Source organism: Platalea leucorodia, assembly GCF_965183815.1.
Source record: "Platalea leucorodia genome assembly, chromosome: 1".
In the NCBI taxonomy this organism is placed as follows: Eukaryota; Metazoa; Chordata; class Aves; order Pelecaniformes; family Threskiornithidae; genus Platalea; species Platalea leucorodia.
This window is the reverse complement of record NC_138823.1, coordinates 93,221,634-93,247,197: the sequence shown is the minus strand read 5'-3', so window position 1 is coordinate 93,247,197 and position 25,564 is coordinate 93,221,634. Positions and strand designations below refer to the sequence as shown.

At 35.9% G+C, this 25,564-nt stretch overlaps 1 protein-coding gene across 5 annotated transcripts in view; it reads right to left on the bottom strand.

The window, feature by feature from the left end:
• Window positions 1-25,564, bottom strand: part of EXOC2 (exocyst complex component 2) — a 135,152-nt gene that overhangs the window by 59,442 nt on the left and 50,146 nt on the right. For all 5 annotated transcript variants that reach the window (XM_082314829.1, XM_082314830.1, XM_082314831.1 and 2 more), the window contains exons 8-13: window positions 22,889-23,034; window positions 22,703-22,784; window positions 22,088-22,190; window positions 19,079-19,197; window positions 6,654-6,779; window positions 2,648-2,772 (exon numbers count right to left, since the gene is read on the bottom strand). In XM_082314829.1, coding sequence (XP_082170955.1) covers window positions 2,648-2,772; window positions 6,654-6,779; window positions 19,079-19,197; window positions 22,088-22,190; window positions 22,703-22,784; window positions 22,889-23,034 — 701 coding nt within the window. The remainder of the gene's footprint in view (window positions 1-2,647; window positions 2,773-6,653; window positions 6,780-19,078; window positions 19,198-22,087; window positions 22,191-22,702; window positions 22,785-22,888; window positions 23,035-25,564) is intronic.

Sequence of the window (25,564 nt, the reverse complement as noted above, 5' to 3'; positions counted from 1 at the left end):
TAAGGCATATAGCTAACCTTTCAAAACTGAAAAGAACACCCCCCCAAAAAAAACCCTCCAAACTGAACAAGAGAAATAAATATAGCTTGTTATCCATATGTGGGGATTTTCTTTCCACATTTTTAAAATGTCTTGAAGACTTGAATAAGCTAACTGAAATGATCCTCTCTACCATTTTGTCAGGAATTTTCTTCAAAAAAAAAATGTAGCAATCACCTTGCTTCCTGAATGACAATAAATAGCAAGCAACATGGTAAAAAAATTTCTTCATGGACAATTAAAATCTGTATAGTTTCTCACAGAAAAACATATAAACCTTGAGTCTTGAATGTGATGTGGCGGCAGATATTCTTAGGTGCTCTAGAAGTAGTCTTCTGGCTTATGCCACCCCCTCCTCCCACTCTTCCTCAGTTGACTGTGGCATGCAGAACACACAAAAGGAACCGAGGGCACCATCCCTCCTCTCTCCCCAAGAACTTGGGGGGCTTCCATAATGACCAAAGGAGCCGAAGAAATCAAATGTATCTGGATTAATTTCTTACAAGCTCAGAATCTGGCCCAACAGAAGAGTAGATGTACCTTAGAGACCAACAGGAAAACTATCTCCTCCTCTTTTTTTTTTTTTTTTTTTTTAATACATGGAAACAATGTTTTGTTCAGACATGACATAAGATCACTGCATTTTCCACTTGCAGTCATTTTCATGAGCAGAATTTCTCAGCCTTGTTTACAGTTCAAGTCTCTGTTTCTCTAGAAATTGCTTTCTTTTTCATTGTACTCAGAGAAAAAAAAAATCACAGTAACGTAACAAGTGAATTTGTAAAGTCTAATTTCCAATGGTACTGTTGTCAAATATAAAGGTTGTCAATTCCCTTATAAAATTAATTATTTTTGTGAAAGTCAACAGTACTAAGGTTTATACTTGATTCTACTTCCTTCACTGAATGTTATGAGTAAATGTCATATCTTTCTTTTTATTTTATCATGTAAAATGAATATCACGAATAGAGTACATTTCACTGGAGCTATAATGCTCTGTATATTGTGTTGAACATATAAAGGGCTATAGTACCTATTAGTATCATCATATGAAAACATATTGATTTACAGACAGTGGCAATAAATAGAATGGCCGCTTGAGAAATTAATTCTTTAATTAGTCAGAGAAAAGGAAAATGACAAACTAAGCTTCCAAATCTCCTTTTCCCAAGGTTAATTTGTTTTATTTTCTACTAAAGCTGCAAAGAATACTAGATAGCTATGGCTGTAGTTCTGCTTTAGGGATAATTTTGTAGTGGAACATGGTAGCTGCAATGACTTCAAGGATTTAAGCACAGCAGGACACTAAGCATGGCAGGATAAAAACAATCTCAACAACTGAAATGATATAGCAACAGTTAAACAGAGAAGTTTTAGATGCACAAACTTTTAGGTTCAATATGGAAGCTGATCTGAATAATATGCATGTCCAAAGCTTGCTTATTTTCCACCTGCTTTGTATTATCCCAACTGCCTCTACATCTCTCTATAGACCTTGTCTTCAGAGTTTTTTAGGACCCAGAATGAGTGAGTCCAAACTGCAGTCAGCAGGACTTCCCAGTGATAGCTACGCAGATGAGGTGTGAACTAGTGCTTTATCATCTGTTGATGTAACAGAGAGCTGCCTTTCACTACGCTTCAATCTTGTGTTTGTCTTTGTCAGACTTGCTCCTTGGGAATATGCTATCACTACAGTTCTTCTGGAGAAGAAACAACATGGCTTAAGGACCAGAAGTGAACTCTCTGTAAAACAATGTAATTCTGTGACCAAATTTTAGCAAGAAGACAAACCCAAAAGCTATTGTATTTATCTGGTAACAATTATGATGGTAAGCTGTATATGACCCATATCAAATTCATTATGAAATGTATCCTTTCAAAATCTGTTAATAGTGTGCACATAAAAATGGCACGTCATGAATCATTATTTTAAAAACATAATTTATTTATATATTACAATATTTTATTTACCTAATTTATAAAAAAAAAAGATCATCTGAGCAAGAAGGACTAGAAGCAGAGGTGATTGCAGCTGACTGCACTTCTACATTAGACTCCCTATAGTATGTCTGTGTATACCACTCTGGGCCTTGGTCATTTTGCAACTCTGGTCTTGAACCTACCCTCAATTCCAAACACTTAAAGCTCAAGAAATGAGTACTCTTGTTTCAAAGAAAGGAAGTATTTTTTTTTTTCTGTATGACTTTGTCTTTTACGTATCTCTGTCCTTCATGCAATTTGCTATTTCTTCAGATCACCAATGAAGGGCAGCTGGCCAGCTATGAGTAAGAGGTGAAACTACACAGATATTGACTCCAGCATCTGGAACATGCATAGACACACCACTGTCAGAATTCTAAGTAATTCCATTGCATGCTTTTATTCTTTTGAAAATAAAACGAAGAGTCTCACTTCTATAGGTTAGTATTGCAAGACAGGTTACAAGTCAAGGTAGCATCTCTCAAATGTGTAAGAGTCCACTTATTGCTTTATAAACCTCTCTGATTAAAGTAAGCCCAGTCACTTCTTCCAGTGAAATATAATACTTCAAACATAATTATTATCGAGCTTTGTTACTTAAAAGTCATTTATATAGAAGAATCCATACCTCACTGAATAAACTTCCATTCACATAAGAAATCCAGAGCTTCCAGAAGTTGGGCAGCTGACTTACAACAAGTTTTGTCAACTTTTCAACAAACACAACCTGCTGAGGAGCTTTGTATCTCCAAGCTAAAAGGGGGAGAGGGGACGGAAAAAGCAAAATTAAAAAACTTTGACTTAATAATAAAAATGTACTACTAGCTTGCTACTGCTTTGTATTATACAAGTGATTATATAGTGTATATATAAAACCTTTCAGGCAGGAGTGGAAAAGTTTAAAGCTCTGTCCATATATGCGTACACAATTGGTACACATGCCAGCTCTTTCTTCTTTTCTGATATACTTACAAGGTGCCAGCACTACGACAGTATATAAAGAATAGGCCCCTTTGTAGGGGTATCTAATGCAATCCACCTAACAATCCAGTCAGCCAGTCTTCTGTCTTCAAACCACTAAAACATAAGGTAACATGAAAGCAATCAAGACATTAGAAGTTTCAGTTGATGAGGAGGTGATGCTGAAGAAACAAGGCTGACAGGATATGCTAGTGATTAAGGCAAACAATGGGAACTAGAAGATCTGCTTCATTTAAAGCTCAAAAAAATTTCCATTGTGGCCTGGGGCAAGCTGCCAACCTCTCATCTTAATTTCCATTTGTTTGGTAAAATCTTTTATCTGAAAAACAGGGGATATTCCAACAGTTTTGTTAAAACTCAAAGGTATCACTAAGTATATCTTGAGATTCTTGGATGAAGAACGCAATCACGACGTATAACACTGCAGCATCTCTCACTTCATGAACCTGCTTACACTCCTGGTACACCAGCTATTAAAACACATCATAGCTTACATTTTGGCAGCAGATAACTTTTCTCAGTTTCTTATCAAATGAGGCAAAGGGAGGTTGTGGGGGGAAGGTAAAGGGGCAGAAGAAAGGTGCCAATTAATAAAGCAAGCAAAGGAAACTTCATGAAATACTTTTCTATGCCCATCTGCCTTCTCTATTGAAACTTTCTTGATTATGATGTTTTAACAAAACAGGGTATACAGATAACACAATAGTGATAAGAGGCTTATATTTCAACTCAAGAATTTAGAGTCCACTTTAGAATGTTGGGAAAAAGAAGTCACAGATTTCTGAGAAAAAACAACCAAAAGAAAACAAACCAAACAATGATATTTAAAGAGGTCCACATGTGTTGGATTTTTTTGGTATAAACTCTGGTCTTTTATGCTATAATAAAATTAAGAACATATCCCACGTAACTCTGTGGAAATGCAGGAGAACATTAGGTGAAATTACACTTTTTGTCCTTAATCTGTAGGGAATATTGCCTACACAGAACAGGAATTCACCAGTCAGGCAAAAATAGCTGCCTAATAGCACATTAGGTAACTAGTACGCTTCACCAGAGCCTCACTATTTTACTGTGTTGGTAACCAGTCTTGAATTTCCTTGAAGTACAGCATGCTTTCAGCAGCACCCGTTTGTTGAGGTGCAGGTCAATTACTGGTCCATTTATTTAGTGGACAAATAAACATCTGCACTACCCAAAATGTTCTTCTTCCTCAAGACCAAAAAGTTTAGGGACTCTGGAGCAGTATTTGAAAAACCAAAAAAATCACAATGGAAGCCCAGAATTTGGAGAGAGACTGACATAACTGAAGTGTAACTCTGCTGATACCGATGCATCTGTTTAGGAGGCATGAAAACTTCATGAAAGTTCAAGCAGCAAAGCTCATCATGTGGACACAGATAGGATGTCAGAGCACGACATTTGCCAGCTTGGTTTATGACCGTCAGAGAACCGGTCTAGACCCAGTAGCAGAAAAACTCCTCTTACTGACATACGCTGTGACTATGCCAGGAAGCTGTGCCAGCACTGCTACAGCAACAGAGGCTCTGTGACACTAATAAATCTCAAGCTCTAACCAAAAGATTTGAGAAACCATCTCATCTTTGCCAAAAGCTCCAGCACCAACCCAAGGTTATAACCAGGGATGTCTGTTCCTAACTGTAAACACATTGCCAAGATTTACTTCACGTATGAAATTCTTTTTCCCTCCAGGAAGCATACTTCAGGCCTACTTCAGAGACTGCCTTAGCCCAGGGTCTGCAGACAGTAGATATTTATCAGAAGACGCTACTGCACATCATGTCAAAAGGACATTCTGGCCATAAATTCAGGATATTTTGACTTCTTTTTGCTAGAGAAAGCGCCAATCTATATGAAAACAGAAATTTTCTTTAATGCTATTATGATCTATTATAACATCCTAAAGATGAAACGAGCTATTGTTTACATATCCTCATGAACATATGCTCAAGTAAAGGCTCAATGTTATTTGAATGAGGCAGTTTTGAATTCGAAGTAATTCGTTCAAGTAATCTCATGGGCAATCATCGTCAATCACACTGGGGAAAAAAAACACACCAAAACACCAAAAAAACCCCAGAGATGCCACTCCTTAAATTCACTAAAAACCAAAAGGATGCACAAGCAACCTAAGAGCACATCATGGCATATTTGGAATGGCAGCTCCTGCACAAGTATCATAAGTGGTTGGTTTGCTTTGGCTCTCCACTCAGAGAAGAGAAAGAATGGTAGAGCTTTCAACTGTTCCTAAGCATGCAGTGGGCACATGCAGCTAAGTACAAATGAACTGAGCTCAGAAGCAACTCATTCTAACTCTAGGGTCTTTGCAGTGGATTGAGCTCCTAAGGTATTATGATGCTCTGATCCTTCAGTTGTCCTTTGAGTCTTCATTTAAACTGCTGCCTACAGAATCTGCAAAGCTTGCTGAAGACCTATCTTTCCCAGTTTGTAAAAGGTTATGGATCCATAAGTAAGACTCTAAAAGCAAAGATAACCAACTGAATTGAAAGTGCCTTCTGTAGATGCAACTATTTAAGCAGAGACACAGGCAAAAGAATTCAGACAAGGAAAAAATAAACTGGATTTTGGATGTTGCTTGCTACATTAAGTGTGGCATGTGTATTAGTGGATGGTATCCAACAACCTCCATCAATTTACTGTTTTGCTCTGTAACACTTGTTAATCAACTTCATGCAAGGCTTTGGGCTGAGAAAGGACAAGGGTGACAGTAATACAGTAATGTAATTACTTGGTATATATGTATATTTTGAAGAGTGTGTAATTTATATTTTGAAATACAAACATTCAACCTCAAACTGTGATGCAATTTAATTGTCTTTCATGTGAAGATACACTGTGGCAGCACAAGAATGTACAGTTCTCATTATTCTTCATTCTATGTTCTTGAAAGATTCCCTTCATTCCTTCTCTTGCTCAAAAAAATCAGATGTGTATAGATAGGTTTTCAAGGGGGAGAAGAGCAACATCAAAGACGACCAAAGCCAGGAATTTCTTCATAAAAACCTGCTTTCTGCAAAAAAGCACTTTGGTAAGAAATGACCTATCCTGTGAAAAACATGTTTTCTGTCTCCTATGATGCCACCATTGAAAGACTCCTGAGATGAAGTTGTTTGGACAAGGGTGTTGAAGACATGTAAAACACACAAGGGCTCAGCTGGTTGTGGACACACTGCTCGAGCTTAGTCACACAATTTTGTTTCCCTTTCTGGGTTTAGACAATTGGAGAACATGGACCAGACATGTGCAGTCACAAAAGGAGCAAATGCTAGGAGAGACATCTTAGCAAACACACACAAAAGGTATAACAGCAGCAAAAGGTGGTAGGCAGCAGGTGGATATGTATGCCAAAAAAAAAAAAATATCCTGGTTTTGTAGAAAAAAAACAAAAGACTCTTATTACCATGACTACATTTTAAGAAGCACATTTCAGTTATGCACGCAGAGGACCCCTTTAGTAAGCAATGGTAATGTGTGAGAAGAAAGAATTTTATTTGGTAACAAACCAAAACAAACACACAGAGTGTGGGTTTCTGTTTGGGTTTTTTGACTATACCACATACTAAACATAGGGAACTGCAGCTTTGTTTTTCCAAATAAAAATCAATACCTACCATCATCACGGCCAGACTGAAAGCTGCTGCCCCTTTTCAGTGAAGCAGTTTGACTGAGATGGCCAATTGGTGATGGACGCACATCACTTTCCAGGTCTAGCATGGGGCTGTGGAGCAATGAGTTGCCTAGGGAGAGGAGGAAAAAAGTTATAATGATTTTGCACATTAATTGACATGAAACTGCATGCTGCATGTGGAATTCTAGTTTAATTCTGAAGTGATACAAGACAAAAGGTATCTAGCAAAAACATTCTTAATCTTGCTTATTTAGACTGTCTGTTCATCTACATCAAGGCTATTCAATAACACCACTATCGACTCCTGTAGCAAAGCCAAAACCAGAAGTACCATATGAGAAATATCATTCTTTGGTCTGTATGTTTCTCTGTTATTACTTTAATGTCCTACAATTAGTTGCTTGAACACCATGGATAAATATGTATTTATGCCATTAGTGACATGGCACACACTTTTTTTCTGGTGTATGTCTACATTTACTTTTCAACAGCAACAGTTTCTTGTGCCTCCAGCTGAAGCAGTTAAGGGCAGAGTGTTCAACTACTTCTTAGCTGTTTGACCTGTGCAGAGTTCAGGTAGAAAGAATCCATCCATCATGAAGCAGATGAACTAATGGCATTGTATGTTTGTGCATGCCTGTAAAACACCCCACACTTACACATATCCACAAACACACAAAATATTTCCGAGTGAACCAGTTACTGTTATCAAATAATTATTTTTTTTCTTTGTGTACCTGTCCATACGTAGGTCACTATTAGCAAGTCCTGAGCAATGATCTAATCTGATGGAGGTGGATACTTAGTGTCTAATGTACATTTTGGAAAACAACCATATCATAATGAGCAGACCACAATGATTTTTTAATGTACTGTAACACTGCCAATATTTCTCTTAAAGTCTAAATTGCTGCTTTATGCATTTCACCATACAGACAGATTTCTGAAAGTAACCATCAAAAATTATTTCAGCATTGGCCAACTGAGCTGTAACAGCTAAACTTAATCACAATTCATAGAATTATAAAACAGCCCAGGTTGGAAGGGACCTCAAAAGATCATCTGGTCCAACCTTTCATGGGAAAGGGAGCCTAGGAGAGATTATCTAGCACCCTGTCCAGTCGCATCTTGAAAACCTCCAGCGATGGGGACTCTATCACATCCCTGGGGAGGTCGCTCTGGTGATTGATTGTTCTCACGGTAAAAAAATTTCTTTCTTTCTTACATCGAGATGAAACCTCCCCTGGTAATTCATGCTGAGTTTTGTAGTGAGAATCTCAGTGTTTGAGTTTATATTGCTTGATCTTGTCCATCAATACCTACATTCACTTAAAATAACAGGAAGGCCACACAGTAAGAGCACCAGCTGCAACATTGCAATACTCCGATTCAAGAGTAACACAAAGTAAAAAGGATTTGAAGAATATTTATTTTGAATTTATGCTGCTGTCAGACCAATATGGCAGTAAAGATATACCTAGTCACTTTACTTCAACAGCTGGGGCTTAACGGGCAATATTAAGTACAGTGAAACTTATTGCAAACTTCCAATAGGTGACAGTATTGGGTTTTAGTTCCTTTTGAAAGAAGCTCTTCCTCCCATAATTCTTTAACAGCTTTTAAAGAGATTTCCTGTGGCCTTTCACTATGGCCTCACTGAGGCATTTTTGTTATCGAGCTAACTGTCGGTTCCTCCATTCACATTATAAAACACCTAAATAAATAGATCCATTTGCTATGTAGTTCACAATCGTGATACACACACTGCATTAACTGACTTGGTGAACTCATCTCTGCTATCTTTAGCTTGGTACTATGATTCTGTTGACTATTTAAATCCTACACCACTTATTAAAAACAACTGATCTTTATGACACCTGTAAAATTGATGAGTTTTCAGCAATACAGACTCTGCTACAGTGATTTAAGTATATTATCCACTGTCACCACAAAGAAGTTCTACAGTGAGTGTACAAGAATTTGGGGAAAGAAAGACTTTTCCTTATGAATGAACTAAAAATATAGAATAATAAGGAAAAAACCTAAAGCTATCAGAAGCTTTTGAAGGAGGTATGTATGCTACAAGAGCCAATAGTTAATTATTGACACATACTATGCAACTGCCCATGTAACAGATCTGTGTAAGAGATCTGTGTAAGATCACACATCTTCTGCATCTACGATTTGAACACCTATGACTTCTAAAACATATCTTAATTATTACAAATTTACAATGTTAACTTCCGAGAAAACATTCCAGCAAGCCTGCAGAATGAAGTAAAAAACAAAAAAAATTTTTTCCTCTCGAGATTAAAAAAAGTACGCATTCAATATCTTACAGAGATTCTACCCAGAATAAAAAGAAAATTGTATAGAAGACCTCGAGAAATTTTAAGTGCTTCACAGAGTTCTTGGGCTTCCATAAGAATCTGACTTTGAGATTCTACGTATCTGCATTTTATTTGGGTGAAAAAAAATGTACACCAAGGACAAATCAGAATTGTCAGAGACATTGCTAGTTAAAACACATATGAAAAAAACCCCACCAAAACAAAAACCCAAAAGTGCAGCAATGCTACCTTCACAAAAACTACAATTAGAAAAAGCCATGATAGACCAAACTTCCCTCTTTGATGTCTTCACATAGAATTTAGGCTCTCACCATTCAAACACCTTGTTAATATGAGGAATTTCTTGTAAACAGATGGTTTCTAAAAATGACAGTGCCAATTAAACCTCAGAATTAAGAAAAACAGACACACTTACCAAAACATCTTAATGTGAATTAGTTCAATTAAAACCATTTGCCTGAGGTAGCTGAAAACCTGAAAATTCTGTATTGCTGCTGATACACTAACCCCACGCTGCCCAAATGGTTTATATATTCACCAGTAACAGAAAACATGTAAAGAATACTCTCTTGTTCCACCAGAAAAACCACATCATCAGTTTGCAGCCGTACCAGGAAAAGAAAGTTCAACATGAACTAATTTCTTAATTGGTTGTCTAGCATTACAAGCAAGTATAACACAGCAGCAGGGAACTACAACAGCACATATACCCTCAGGACTAATAAACATCTGGACTGCATTAACAAAGCTGATTTTGCTTTCACCCGACCAGAAGATAGCGCTTGAAGACTGCACACTAATGCATAAATCTTGTAAAAAAGTGAGAGTTAACTTACAAACAATTTTTCTCCCATCCCAGCTCATTCCCTCTCTGGAGCCAGCAGCTTAAATTTAGCAGCATAATGTAATACAGTGAATTAATATTAGCATGGACTGTAGACAATAATATTTATAAACCTAAATAAACTACGCAAATAATAATTTACAGCCTATTCATTTTTTGATTTGTGTACTATTTCTGCATTCCTAGATTCTGAATATAGGACAGTAACAATCTAAAGCTCCAAGAAATTAACTTTTTACTGTGTTAACAGGTTTTAAGATGTTGTATAAACAGCATGAACAATACAGTCCTGGCAGATGATCTTTTTTCTTTTTTTTTTTTTTTTAAATATACTGCATCTTTGAAGTTACAGAAGTATTTTTTTTCCAAAATACAGCATCTACATGGAGCATATCTGTCAGTGACTCCAGTGCCAAGTGTATATTTAACCAAGGAAACACAGGAAAAATAAATGTACTACATTCTCTTCTTCTACTGAACAGTCATGACAAATCAGAAGTATAATTAAAGCCTTATTACATTTACACTGTAAAATTGTGAGATCAAATAAGAAGTTTTAAGGATCTTAACATTGCTTTAAATTTTTTTTTTAAAAAGGATTTTATGGGGTTTCAACTTTTTGTACACAGATATTTTAAAGGTATGTAGAATAAAATAAAAACATTCAGATACTGTGTGAAATATAAATAGTTCAATGGTTTGTTCAGACCTCTGTTCTAGTGCAGTAAGATCTCACCAAAATAAGGATCGGGGGTGGGGGGGGGAGGGGAAGCACAATGCTTTATGAGGTCATTTATTTAATTTGTGCTTTCACTTTCTGTAAACCAAAGTCACCTGTGCTGACCCCTAACCACAGGTCTTCCCTAAGTTTATCAGTACTGGAGCTGCTACAGGGTACTTGCGTGCCTACAGCACCTATGGCTCGTGTACATGCCTTGACCCCATTTTTTGAGATGTTACCTTCACGCAGCATGTCACGGCCTCAGTGAAAAAAAGACTACTAACATTAAGTTTGCCTAAAATAGATTTTTCCATGATCTGCAAACCAGTAAATGATTTAAATCTTTACAAGCAGCTTTACTTTGTTATTTTAAAACTATCACCAAACTGAGTGTAAAAATTGTTCTACAACATCCATCGCTCCACAACTCTGCTTGTTTTTTTTCCCCCCTCACAGTCTGACAGGAGGAGGTTTCTCGTGGCAGTCACACATCTCTCGCCTCCCTCTGTAACCCAGCCTCAGCCGCTCTGCAATTCTGCCAGCCCGGCGCAGCATTTATGTGACATTCAGCTAAAGCTTTTTTACAAAAGCTACTGGTTAATCAGGGGATAATACAGCACCCGTACTTTTTGCAGTGACAAAGAAAATTGTTAACAAGTGATCCACCTCAGACTGAGTAGTTCTTCAGTGCGATTTTCCACAGTAAGTCACACACCAGTCATTAGACAGACTACGTGTGTATATACAGCATGTATATGAGCAAGATTAAATTAAAAAAAAAAAAGACCCTACAGCTGTGCAACCAGGTGAATACAGTTACTGTATTCTTTCATCCATTATGTATCTTACGGTGAATTTTCTCACAGGCTACAATGGCGCGGGAAGGCTGATCTATAGCCTCCGGACTCTCTGAAGGGCGGCAGACTTCCTTACCACCCTTAAACACCTTTGAACATTTTTTCCTGTGCACAGCGGGCCCTTGTCCTGTGCTACAGCCTGACCACCCACTGTTGCTTGTTGACCAAACACACAGTGCCTGGAGCCCGCACCGACACAACCAGGATAAGATTCCTTTCAAGGACACTGCATTGAGAATTTCAATTTGTCTAGGCATGAAATTAGGCGAGCAGGAGAAATTACCGAAAAAATTAACCTGCTCAACAGATGAATGACTGCATTTTATTCTTTTTCTTCAGTACTTTTTCTTTCTAACTTTACATTTATTAGGAATCTGACATTTTTAAATGATCAAGAACAAAATGGGTTGTATTTCTAGCAGAGAGATGAGTGTGGAAGATTAAAATTGCTGCACTTTATGGAAAAAATGTTTTTGGAATACATTTAAAACTGAATGCTTTTTTAAATCTCAAGGCTAGCCTTCATTATACTAAATATATTTATAATGAAACTGTTTTTCAGTTTACCACAAAAAGGGTAATTGGGCCTATTATTTGTAGTGGTGTTCTAAGTATTTCACAGCCTAAGGGTAAGCCTTATTGTCAGTTCTGCAGGCCAAAAAATACTGAAGCAAGAGCCAAACACTTCAAGTTCAGCACATAAACAAAAATGACATCATTTTACTAGCACTAGCTCCAGTGGACATTAAGATTACCAGCAACTTTGAAAACTCTTCTACTCAATTGCCCGAATAAGGACTTAAAAGACTTGAGCAGACACCAAGGTAAAATTCTGGCCACAGAAGAGTTTCACTTCATCTTCAGTAGTACTAATCTTTTCAATTTTGATCATAAATTACCTGTGCTGCTTTTTAATCATAATATTTACTGTCTGCTTTTTAATAACAATATTTACTGTCTTTATAATACTTTAAATATTATTTAAAGTATTACATAAAAAATAAGAAGGTCCCATGCACTTCTGAACATGTCAGATTCTACTAAAAATTCTAAATAAAAGAAAAGTTACAGATACAGGTGGTAAAAGAGGAAAACAAATTCAGTGTCAAATTTTGTACTGATTAATTTTTATTCTTTTTTTTTTTTTATTAATAACCTATTAAGGGTTTGCTTGACATCTGCTGTCAAAAGGGTATTTCTGCTATGGACAGGGGATGTGGTTTAGACATGAAATGGCTCCCAGCTGCAAGAAGTCTTCTTCCAGATGTACAGTAAGCAAAGGCAATGGAAGAGAACCAGCTGCTAGGATAACAAATTGAAAAGGCCCTTTTGACACAAGCCTTGCCGGCCTGTCTGATCTAACAAAGATGGATCATTCATTGCAAGGTGAATAGAATCTCAGTGTGGCACAGAAGAAAGAGCAACATGGTCTAAGCATCCATCTCTCTCCTTCACACTATGTAAAGCTGCTGTTACTCTGGCATAGAAAAATCCTGCATCGTTTTTCACAATATCTGCAGAGCTGTGCATCATACTCTGAGTGCTGCAAAACTTATTTTTTTTCCAACAGTAAGAACTACAACAAAAATCACAATGACCCAACCAGTATACTCCGGTTTCGAGAACTGTCCCCATGTTGGGAACCTGAATATGTTGTATATTATATATTTTGCAAGCCAAAGAGCAGCAGAAAGATCACACTACAACTGTGTTAGTGTTTCCATTTACAGTTTTAGTTTCTAAAGGTTATTAACAGATAGCTTATTTACAATAACATTACATAATACCTCAGAAAGACCTGTTAAGAAATGAAGACTTTTTCAGTCAGTTTGATGATAACTGGATTAGAGTTCCTATCCATTTTAGCTCAAAGGATCATGAAACCCACTAAACCGCTATTAAAGTCTAAGCAAATAACCACTGGCCACACAGAAAACAGTCTTCACCTCCATAGCTTCTTTCTCTGATACTCATGTTAAGAATCCCATTGCTTAACTCATTTTGGCTATCTGCCCAGTGCCCCAGGCAAATTTTAAACTAAACCTCATTTATTTACATTTATTTTCATGTCATTTTACGTCATTATATCCCCCATGTTTCCTGTACTCCAACAAGTCTGGGAAGCATAAACCCTAGTGAAAAACTACAATTATGCCCTCATAATAGGGGAATTGCCAATTAGAGTTAAAAATTACAAATATGTAAAATCTTAATTCAAGGAAATAATTTACTATCCAGGTACCAGGTTTGAAAGTCCCCAGACTTCTACAAATCATAAGTTCAAAGTTCAGAAGAAGCAATTCAAACTTTAGCCAATACAAAGCATAAGATACCACCACAATTCAGTTTATCATTCAGTTATCTCTTGCTAGAGATTTAAGAAATACTGTTTTGAGTGAGTATAGTGCTCTTCCATGTTAAGCTTTATATTCATAGCCTTCAAAAATGCTCTTTTTCCTGTCCATTCAGTCTTGCGCATCTCCCTCTCTCTAACATACCTACATACTAAGTAACAGCAGCAAGCTGGCTTTACCTACTTCAGGTCTTTCCAGTGGGCAGCAATAGCAGGATGCAATCAGATTTATAAAAGGAATCCATCAATGCTTCAGGAAATAACTTCATAACTGCTGGAGCGTGTCCAAAGAAGGGCAAAGATGGTGAAGGGCCTAGAGCACAAGCCTTCTGAGGAGCGGCTGAGGGAACTGGGGTTGTATAGCCTGGAGAAGAGGAGGGTGAGGGGAGACCTTACTGCTCTTTACAACTACCTGAAAGGAGGTTGTAGCGAGGTGGGGGTCGGTCTCTTCTCCCAAGTAGCAAGCGATAGGACAAGAGGAAATGGCCTCAAGTTGCACCAGGAGAGGTTTAGATTGGATAATAGGAAAAATTTTTTCACCAAAAGGGTTGTCAAGCACTGGAACAGGCTGTCCAGGGAGGTGGTTGAATCCCATCCCTGGAGGTATTTAAAAGACGTGTAGATGTGGTGCTTAGGGACATGGTTTAGTGGTGGACTTGGCAGTGATAGGTTAACAATTGGACCTGATGATCTTGAAGGTTTTTTCCAACCTAAACGATTCTATGATTCTATAATCATAAAAACAGAGTCTCTAAAAAAAAAATAAAAGAACACAACTGCCTATTCCATTAGTAAGGCAAATAAACATTACATAGCAAACATAAAAAGTTAATAAATCAATATATTTACAAGCATTACTATGTCGGCAGAGCTATAGCTCCAGCCTGTTGCAAGTGGGTCCCATTATCTACTACAGCTGCACCTTTAATGGAAGAATCTGACCATCAGAGAAGCTGGAGAATGGCTTAACGTTAAGGACACAAGCACAGGAGCTTTATGATTTTGGGCATCCCCTGTACTGCCTCATGCTTCCACTATGACTGGCTATGCTCTTTGGTCTCTTTGTCCTGGCTGCTCATACTTCAGAGCAGGAGAAGTTTTGATCTGCTGTCATATATGCATATTTACTCACTCCTTAAAACATGTGGGCTTGGATTCCAACAGTTTCTCATGATATGAACATCATCCACCTGCATTTTTTTTAATCTCACAAATGAGGAAGGTCTGCTATAGCTATACAAAGCAAGAGATAGATAGGATAAAAGCGATGATGGGTGAGTAACAACAGCCATATCCGAGTGTGTAATGAAACATCAATCTACATAATTCAAGATTAATCAGCAAACCAACAGAGCTGTTTAAGACTGAGGGGGAACAGTATGTTAATACACATACAGGGAGATTCCTCAAGGGAAATACACTCCAAAATGCTGCTGTAAAGTACTTTATACACAGGACTTGAGAAAATTCCCCAGACTACTTGTACCTGTTGAAATAAATGCAACCAATTAGCTAATGATCAGATTACTGCATCTTTTACGATTAATAATTGCCTATTAAAATCAAAGGAAACATCCAGTTGAATAATTTGCTGTTAGTAGCTGTCAGCCTTGAAGCCACACTGCCAAATTATCTGACAAAGCTTAGCACAGCTTGATATACCTTTCAGTTTTTGGAAATAATATTAACACAAGTTGGATTAACTGAAAACAGACATTATTTGAAACACATAGGACTTCTGCTAACCCCTGAAACAAATTCCAGGAGAGAACTCAAAGACCATTACAGCCCTGTAAACTTGCCAAAGTTTCTTCTTTCAGGCTGCATCAGAGATTGTACTATGCTATGATACTTCACAATTCTAGGACATGCTTACAATTGCAGAGTACTTCTACAAAAGCACAGAGGCTTCTTTTTTTTTTTTTTAACTTTTCATGTGATAGTACTACTGGGAGTGAAGGATTCACATTTAGATCAAAAATACATCCTTAGATATAAAACCAAAATAAACATGTGTTTAAATACATGTCTAATATGCAATTTTCTGATAGCACCTTCAACCACCTCAGCACATACATTAGCTCACTCCACTCTTCAACTATGCTTAGGAGAGCCTTGAAAGTACAGTTACAGTAACAAGAGCGCAATCATCTGACAAAGATAAGGAACCTACAAAGGACATGGAAAAGTAGATTTACTACTTGTCAATATTTGGGATTTGTCCAACTGCCATTACTAGTGGGCTGGATGAGACGATACATCACTAAATCTCTTAAAGAAGATAGAAGATGATGCTATTTCTATATACGAAAATGAAATTATTTGTTAGTTGTAATGACTAAAGGGTCAACCTCCTAGTAGTATGGAGACAATTGGAACAGTTTTGTATTCCTAAGAGCACACTGTTGGCTTGTCATATCAGTGACTAAATTTGGAGTAAATTCTCCTTAGAATTCACTTAGGTTTGGGTTTTAGCTTGCTTAGCAAATAATTGCAATGTTAACCTTCCCTTCCTGAATGCATCTTGTCCAGCAAATAAATTATTATTCGATAATATTTACTGCTTGACAATCAGCTACAAAAATCCTGTCCAGAATGTCTAATAGAGTTTTCAACAAAGACTTTTCCAGTTAAGAAAAGCAAAGCCTTTCATCTAATTCCAAATCCATTTCAGGTAGTAAAATTCACGTGTAATGACTCAGGGCACAGCTCTGCATTGAAAACTAATAAAAAAGCAGCACAATGCTTTGGCACAAACTCAGCTGAAACTTGAAAAATTGTGCACAAATGCAAAAATAGATAAAATCTGCTACTGATGTTTAAGTTTACTGTGCTGAAAAGTTTTGACTCAGTCAGTTTGAACCCACAGATTCACAGTCAGCAAAAGAACTAAGCTAAGAATAGTCAGAAATTGTTGGTATGTTAAAGGGGGAACTGTAATTGCTGTCTGCTTATTCTGCTTATACAAAGACCACCATCTGCTAGAAACAACGTCTATTACCCCTGTTGAAAAGGGAAACCTAGAAGAAGATTTAATGCTCTTTTCATTAGAGTATCAACCTTATGACCCACCTCTTCCTCCAAATACTTGATATACAAAATAACCTTTTTTGGAAGCATGTTTTAAGTGGAGGACTTTAATGTTTGAAAATTTATTAATATTTTCTCCTAAAAATAGCCTGTGAATTTATGAACATATAAACCACATTTCTGACTTAAGTTGATTAGATTCCTCAAAGTCTTGCATAACCAATTTGATATCTATGAGTAAAAGCCCACACTTTCCCTGTGTGAAAAGCATACGTCTATTAAAGTAGATTAAAATACATTCCATGTTTCTGATCACAATCAGCATTGTTCTATTTGGCAGCTAATACCAATTCTTCCAAGTTTCCTTTTTTCCTTCTCCTGTCTCGTGTACGCCAAAATTAAAGATCTATGGAAAGGAAAAACCACGTTTAGGAACCTTCCTTTGTCCTACTAGATATTAAGCGAGAAATTCCATCAACTAGGATCAATTCTTGAATATTTTACAATCTGTACAAAAACTACATTAGTAAGGACCACATAAAAGGCTGGAAGAAAACTATTGAAATTTGATGAGCTCTTTAATAAAAGTGGTAATATATTAGCATTTGTTTCATATATGCATTAAGTATTAACTATTCATACATGCATTTAGTGGGCATTCAAGTTAAGTTCCCTCTTCTGTGAGCCAAACAAAGCTGCTAACATAATAGCCCCTTTGATATTAAGGCTGAGGTAAGCAGATTTGTTGCAAGAAAAACACCAAACAGGGTGAGATTTTCAAGACAAGCCTAGGAATTTAGACACATTTTCCATTCATTTACTGGAGGCTGCATATCAAAATTATATAGACTACTACAACAAAAAAGTCTTGAGCAATTAGTATCTTCATGCCCCTATTTTTCTTGCTAAGAAGCTGAAAGATGACTATATAACATTTTGCAAATGAGCGGAGAAAAAGAAAGCTTAGAATTGTTAACCACGGCCATTTTTACACGTGAATTTTGCTCCTGACAGCTGTATGTGGGGGTGGGGGCTGGGGGTTGAAGGAAGATGGGGAGGTTTTGGAAGTGTTCTGAATTGTGACCAAAAGGCCAAGAAACCAGCCTGGTGTTCCAGCTGGTCCCACAGCACTCCCCACCATGTTGTGAAACAAAGATGGTCTGTGCATGCTTTAAGCTAAAACTTACTGACACTGCTGTCATGTGCGATGCACCCTGTGAACTCTATACCTGATGTAACCTCTGCTGAAGAGAGTTAAAGCCTCCTGCAGCAATTTTACAGCACATTTCTGCAGCAGTTCCAACTCAGTAAAATTTTTGTGGTTTCTCAGAAGAGAACACGTTATTTGGTTTGGGATATACATGCACTAACACTAAACATGGGAGTTACCTATAAGCCAAGAGAGGCCAGATTCCAATACACCTACTCATTTCAGAAATAGCAGCAAGCTCGATAAGACTTCTTGAGAAACAAGGCACTACTTGTCATTTTCTAATTTAAAAATCCAGTTTTCAGATTTTACTACTAGAAATGCCAGGCCAATAGCCTCCCACCTATTCCCTTTTGAAAATACACTAACATGAGAGATCATGTTAACTGGTAGCTAAATTGCTGCCACACCTGAAAGCAATACCTATGAGCACACATTTCTTTGAGGAGCAACACTGGCAAAGACAAAATACAGCTAAGTATTCATATTGGTTTTAAGATATTTAGACAATGTTATATTATTTGTTCAACTCACAGGTCTGTGCCAGAACAGTGTAATCTGAATTTTGAAACTGCACACGAACAAAGAACAAGAGAACACCGTATTACCATTCACTGCATATCAAGAAATTACACATTATTCCACTATGCCCCAATGCGCTGCATATCCATATACTAACGGCATATCTTGTGACAAAGAAATCTAACCAGCAGATTCAGACAACAATCCAAACTTCATGTGACCTCAAAGAAGTATTTCGAGAGGACAGTAAACTTCAGATGAATGATTGAAATTTAATGCTTTTCCCATGTAAAGAGCTTAAAAGTTATAAGTTAAACAAAAAGAAAACTCCAACTGCTGTTTTGTTTTTATAATAGAATAAAGAAAAAAATACAAGTCAGTATTCAACTTTGTAAAAAGCTATCAAAATTGATGGGGAAAAAATGCCAAATATCATTTGTACACTAAAACTTGTCAAATAAAAGGCAATGCCAAATTCCTAAGTGTCAAATATATATATAAAACAAAAATATATCCTTGCCTTTTTGCTCTTTAACATAGCTCTCCTTACAGTTGTGCATGAGTTGCAGAATCCACTGATGTTGAGCACCAATGCACTGCCAAGCAGGGTCCCCAGGCGCATGAAGATCAGAAAGATATCTGTAAAACCCAGTCCAAAAATCACAGCTCTGACTTGACACACTGAAGGCCTCATTAAAACAGACCAAAGATATACTAAGAAATATTTTTTTTTTACATAATTCTAAAAATTCAATAATAGTTGTTAAGATACACTCATACCCAATGCAAACACAAGCTTTGCATTCTCCCTTCCTCATTTAGTGAAGCAAAATTGCATCAAAAACACTTGTAGAATAAACAAAACCATACATATTTAATAACACATTAACATGTATTTTCAGTTGTGTCTCTAGTAAAGTACTTGGGAAACCAAGCTCTTTATCTGCCAAGGTTGCAGTTCAATACTTCATGTTTCGCTTGGAATCAGTGATGACAGCTCGAGCACATAATTTTTTTTTTTTTTTTTTTTCGGATGGGGGGTGGTGTTGGGTGGGTTTTTTGTTTTTTCTTGTTGTTGGGTTTTTTTGTGGTTTTGTTTTTTTGGTTTTTTTTTTTTCATTAGGATGTGCACACAGTCTGAAAAAAAAAAAAAGGGGGGGTAGATAATGAAAAGGATTGGGGCTTCTAATACATGGAAGCAAAACACCCTCTGTTTTTTGGGAGAGGGGAGTATTAGAAGCCCGCTGCTGTGATTTTGAAGAGAACACAGAAGTAATGTAGTCTAGCGTATGGCATTCAAGACTATCTGACAACAGTACTTTCAAGACAGTATTTTCAAAAAGCAGTAGCTGCTCTACTATTTAATGCACCCCGTTACATTCTGCATTAACGAGACTCAAGACAGATTCAAAAATTCAAGATGCTCAAGGTGAAGTACACTGATTTATTATCTTAAGCAGTGCAGGGAATGTTTAACTCCTTCACAAAAGCTGTATTACTACAATAATACCTAAAGTTAATTAGGACTGTGTTGCAAAATTCTGTCTTCTTTGAGAACTGTCTGCAGGACTTGAACAAAAAATAAACTGTCAAAGTAGGATTGGTTGGATGGATGAGAACATTACAAAACCAACCATTTTGACAAGGTGACATTTATAAGTTATGAGCTCAAGTCCTCCCTCAGTGTTAAGGGGGATTTTAGTCTTTGCTTTGACACAAAATAAAAAAAAAAAAAAATACCACTGGTCTTGGAAAAAATACATCTACTTGGCTGTTAAGTGATACAGTAAACTGTTTCTGAACAGTATAAAATAATTATCAGTGTAAATACCATAATAAAATGAGAAGAAAATATGAATTGAAGCCTAATTATAAAGATAAACATTGACTATCTTGAGGGGGAAAACCACAGTATTTCAGGTCTTGCTCAGCCTTAGACATTGGAGACATACAAAACAAACATATCAAGGAAGAAAAAAACCTCATAAAAATAGCAGGTTTTAGGCAAATAATTTTACAAATACTATTTTGTTCATTTCCTCTTAGCTGAAGTGCTCTGAAGAAAGCTTTCTTCACACCTTGCCTCCAGAAAATTTACACTAGTATAACCACATTAGCATATCTAGATCAGTGAAATTAATTTAATCGCTTTGTATGCTGGGATTCTGTTAATTCATTAGAACAAAATTATTCCCCATTTGTTCACTCCCTGCTCTCCTTCATTATACTGTTCTACATGTGGAATACATTTGGTAGTTACATTAACAGAGTCTGCTTTAACATAGGCTGGGATATTTTTAAAGATACAATACTTCAAGGTAAGGGGCTAGAGAAAAACTAAAAAGAAACCCCAGAATCAAACACATACAACTCTGATTCTTCCAAAGAATCCTTAGAAGAGATCAGAAGACTTGGCTTAGATAAAGAAGCTGCTCTTTAAGGTTTTCAAGACTGACATAGAAAGGAAACAGTAGCACCTTCTTCAGAGACACAGAACGCTTAACTACTCACCTTAAAACGCAATTCCAATAAATAGGCAATATTTATAGAGCACCCAGAAGAATGAGAAGCACTCTACATAGATGTACACTGGTCATTGTCCTCAAACTAACGTAACGTAAAGGGACCTAAGATACCAATATTGCACTCTGTCCTGTGTGACTGGGCCTGGTGAACATACAAAAACATCTAAGACCTCACACAGGTGTCAGAATTTTAAGTATGCTACTTGCACAGCGCATTTAGTCTACATCTTTTAAGATAATGGAAAAAAGCACTGAGAATGTCAAGCCACACTAGAAACCCTAGTAACATCCAAAACTCAAAAGCTTTCTAAGTAAAGCCATCAAATGTTCCAGAGCACTCTAAAGTTTAGCTCCAAGGACTGTAAAGCAGGTTAAGGTCTACCAGTAGAAAGTCCAACCAACTCATGTCAGTATGCCTACAATAGGCTTTGACATCAGCTTTGTGAATGACAGAAAATCTAGGAATTTCAATGAAAACTGAGGAAGTGGTTCATGTAATATAAAGGAGCTACATTTAGACTGAGTAATAAAAGAGCCAAAACAAAATTTAAATGACAGTCTGGATTAAAACCTCCCTAATATCTGACTCAGGATGATTCCATTTCAACACCAAGTCAAGCTGAAGTGTAAGACAAGTTAATAAGGAATCTATTTTGAGATCTGCAACCTATGAGTGACCATTTCAGACATAGCTTGCAATATGATGGTTTAGAGGAAGCAACAGAATCTAAACATGCCTTAAAGATCTTAAAAGATTTAATTTAATCTCACTTATCTTTCATTAAATTGTCCTCATTCAAGAACTGTTTTTCAATCATTCAATAAACAATCAAGAACCAATCCATTACCATTATTTATATAATCGTAAAATCTCAAAATACTCTACTTACAGCTTTAAAATTAGTATTTAAACCATAGTAGAAATAGTCACTACCCTATTTAGGAAATAGATTTAAATACATCTAACCCTATATATCTGATGAAGACAGTAGTCAAATGATTACCTTATATAACGTTTCTGATCATGCAACGTTGACGGAGTTTCAAGCAGCTTATCCAACAGAAGTTCTCTTAAAGCTTCAATTCTAGTTTCAACTTCAGCATAATCTAGGAGTAGGGAGAGCAAATAAATCCAATGTGTGCCTTCAGCAGTGGTATGAACTGAAAATTATGCTATTTTTCTAGGACATCAGACACTTCCAGAGTTAATGTGGAAATCAATATAACTCATTTTATAACAAGCCACATCTGAAAACTTTGTATGCAACAGTTATACCAAAATAGGAAATTGGACTTTCACGTCCTTCCAACAATATGGTAGTGAGAGATACCCAAAGTCACTTTTTAATTACTGTAACTTTTTTTATGTCCAGTAATACCAAAACTTAATAAATAAATAAAATTGGCTATGATTTCACATTTTATAGTATATACCTCACTCAGAAAACTTGCCAGAAATATTGCTTAGAGTAACTGGTTCCTATAAATCCATAATTTTCATGGATTAAAATCCATATAAAACCCACATAAAGCTCTTTAGACTACTATGTGCTTTTTAGCCTTTAAGTAAAAAAAAAAAAAAAAAAAAAAGGCAGCAAATAACAGAACCCATATCTTACATTTTTTGAATACCTGAACCTCTGTCTTTCCGAAGAGTGACTTGGCTTTTTCGTAGTCATTAATAACCACATCATAATCGCCCTTAAAAAAACCAAACACAACCAAACAACAAACATTTATATTTGTCAAGAAAAAGGTAACAGACCAATTTCAGCAAATAGAAAAGTATTTTTAAAGGATTATACCTTCTGGATATTTCTTTCAATATTCAAGGGAAGGTTGAAAAGAAATTTAAAACGCTGAAGAACATTAAGTGCATTTCTTGTTGAATCAGCTTTGTCCTTGCGACCCAGCACTTCTTGGAATAAGGTATCTGCTGTGTTACTGGCTCCTATTTTAAAAAGGATGAAAATAAAAAAAGTAGAGTAAGTAATCAGTTCAAATGACATACAGATTTTCCTCATTTTAATGAGTCATTCAAGTTTTTTAGAGCAAATGAGTAATTATTGCTCAATTTTTATACTTTTTTTGTTCAACTGTGTTAACATTTTACAACTGGTGAAATACTATTTCAATGTGAACCACTTAGCATTTTAATGTGGTAAGACCCCTGTGTAATTAAACAATCACTCTTTCCTATTTTCAAATGCTTAACTTTGCTGCAGATATTTTATAGTTTGCTTTGGCTCCAGATCTACATTTTACAACTAAATTATGCATCTCAGGATATAGAAAAAGTAATAGAAAGTTTTCTTTTTAGAAAAGTATAATTTCATTATGTTAATTAATGTCATAGCATTAAGAGTTATCACTGGGTTTTGCAAAAAATTTTTCTGTGTTTTCAAATTAATTCTTAAAAATTATTAACAATATTTGATATTTAGGTGAGTCACTTAAAAGTACCAATGATTAAGTCAAAGATAATGGCATGACTGAAAAAAATCTAACTAGCTGGTCACTGTAACAGAATGAATACAATTTGTCTTCGCATTGCATTAAAAGTCTTATTGGCTTCACTGCATACAGGATCAAGCCTTAGTCAACATTTTCATGCAATTAAGTTTCTATACTATCTGCAAACATTCTTCAATAAATGCATTAAATATAGCCTTAAAATCTTTGCTATCCAGACTAAAAAGCATTCTGGTTTGTAATAAGGATAATTTCCTAACACAGAATAATAAAATTTCATTTATAGTAAGGAAGATTTAAGTCACATGCAAATATTTGCATTTTTCAACTCGTGACTTATTTTTAATTAACCAAAAAAGAAAAAAAGTGGAACTGTTTTAGCCTTTTTGATCATTGCGTGTAGAAGTTTCTACATTATCTGGTCTAGTGACTATACTTTAAGCAAAGATGAAAAAAATTACATCAGTCTCGCTGGGTGGCTTGCATGCCATTTTCTCTAGTCAACACTGTGGGTGGCCTGCTCATGTTAAAAGTAGTCTTTGTAAAATAATTGTTATATCTAAATAATGTTTAAACTTTGTTGAAATTTTGAAGCCTTGATGTAAAAAAAGTTTTGTCAGGATAGCTATTTCTACTGCATACTATTTAGCATAGTATACTTTAATCCATTAAGGAGAAATACACAATGAAAACAGCTAGCTGGATATTTAAATACAGACCACTGATAAAGTATGATTTTTCTCTTGAGGTTATAATAAATGCTTGTTTTGTAGATCCTTCTATTAAGTAACATTTGTTTTGTTTGAATTCATATGTTTCTTGTCCATTCTTTTAACAGCCAAGAAGCAATGTACAATATCTGGGAATTAAAATTATATTCATGAAGCATTTTTTTTTTTATTCAAAACAAATGTTTTTAAAAGGTAATTGACAACTGCAGGAATAGCACAGTGATTTCCACCTTTAGTTTAAAACTACATGCCTTCATCTCTTTATGAATTAATTTGCTGTAGAAATCCTCAATTCAAGTAAATTATTTTACTTTTTTCTATAGGCACTTTTTCTGTTTTACACAGAAATTGAAATATATCAAATTACTTATTAGTGTCTTAATGCAATTCAATACTTCATGCAAAAGAGGTCTGTCTTTTTAGTCTTAAAAAAATATTGTAAAATTTCTTCCCTCCTCACCCCTCCAAATCCTTTCTACATTAACAATCTTTACCTCTTGAATCCTGATGAATAATCTAAACCTAAATAATATAGTCCATGGATAAAGATTCAGGTCCTATATTGGCTAACTATGTTTTCAAAATAGATGATTCATCTACTGTGTGCAAATTTTTATTACTTCAAAATAAAGCTCTAGTTATCCAACAGTTGTCTTTCATAGAGCCTGAGAAAAACACCACATAATAGAATTTGACTGACCTCCTTTAAGATACAATTCTTCATGAAATTCAGTATAGCACACCATATGTTTTTATAAATGTATATTTAATACCTTATCTAGCAATTAAATTCAGCAACTTAGCAAAAACTCCAAACATTTATAATTCCATCTATAACACCAGACTGCACTTTATGATCCCATGCCATTTCAATCCAATAATTTGGCACACTCTTAACATACATTCAGATGGTGTGGAAAATATGCTTATTCTTAGGAGTTTGTAATCAAGCTCACACCACCAGTTGTCTCTCAAAATATGCACCTACAGTCCACAAAATGTAAAATTCAACTAAAGATTCAAAGCCATTTTTGAAAGCAGGCCCTGTTACTCATGGATTATGGAACCTTTTCAATGGTCAGACAAGAAACAAAGCTTTGATCCTAAACTACTTTGCATAATATTATTTACTCTTTTTAAATCCTTGTATTCCTACTTCCCTGCCTCCCACCCATCATGACTTGCAAAGTATTGGGAGGAAAAGCAGCCAATTCTTTTCACAGCAGAGCCAAATTTAATACCACTCTGAAGTGCCTGGCACAAGTTCCTCTACAGATC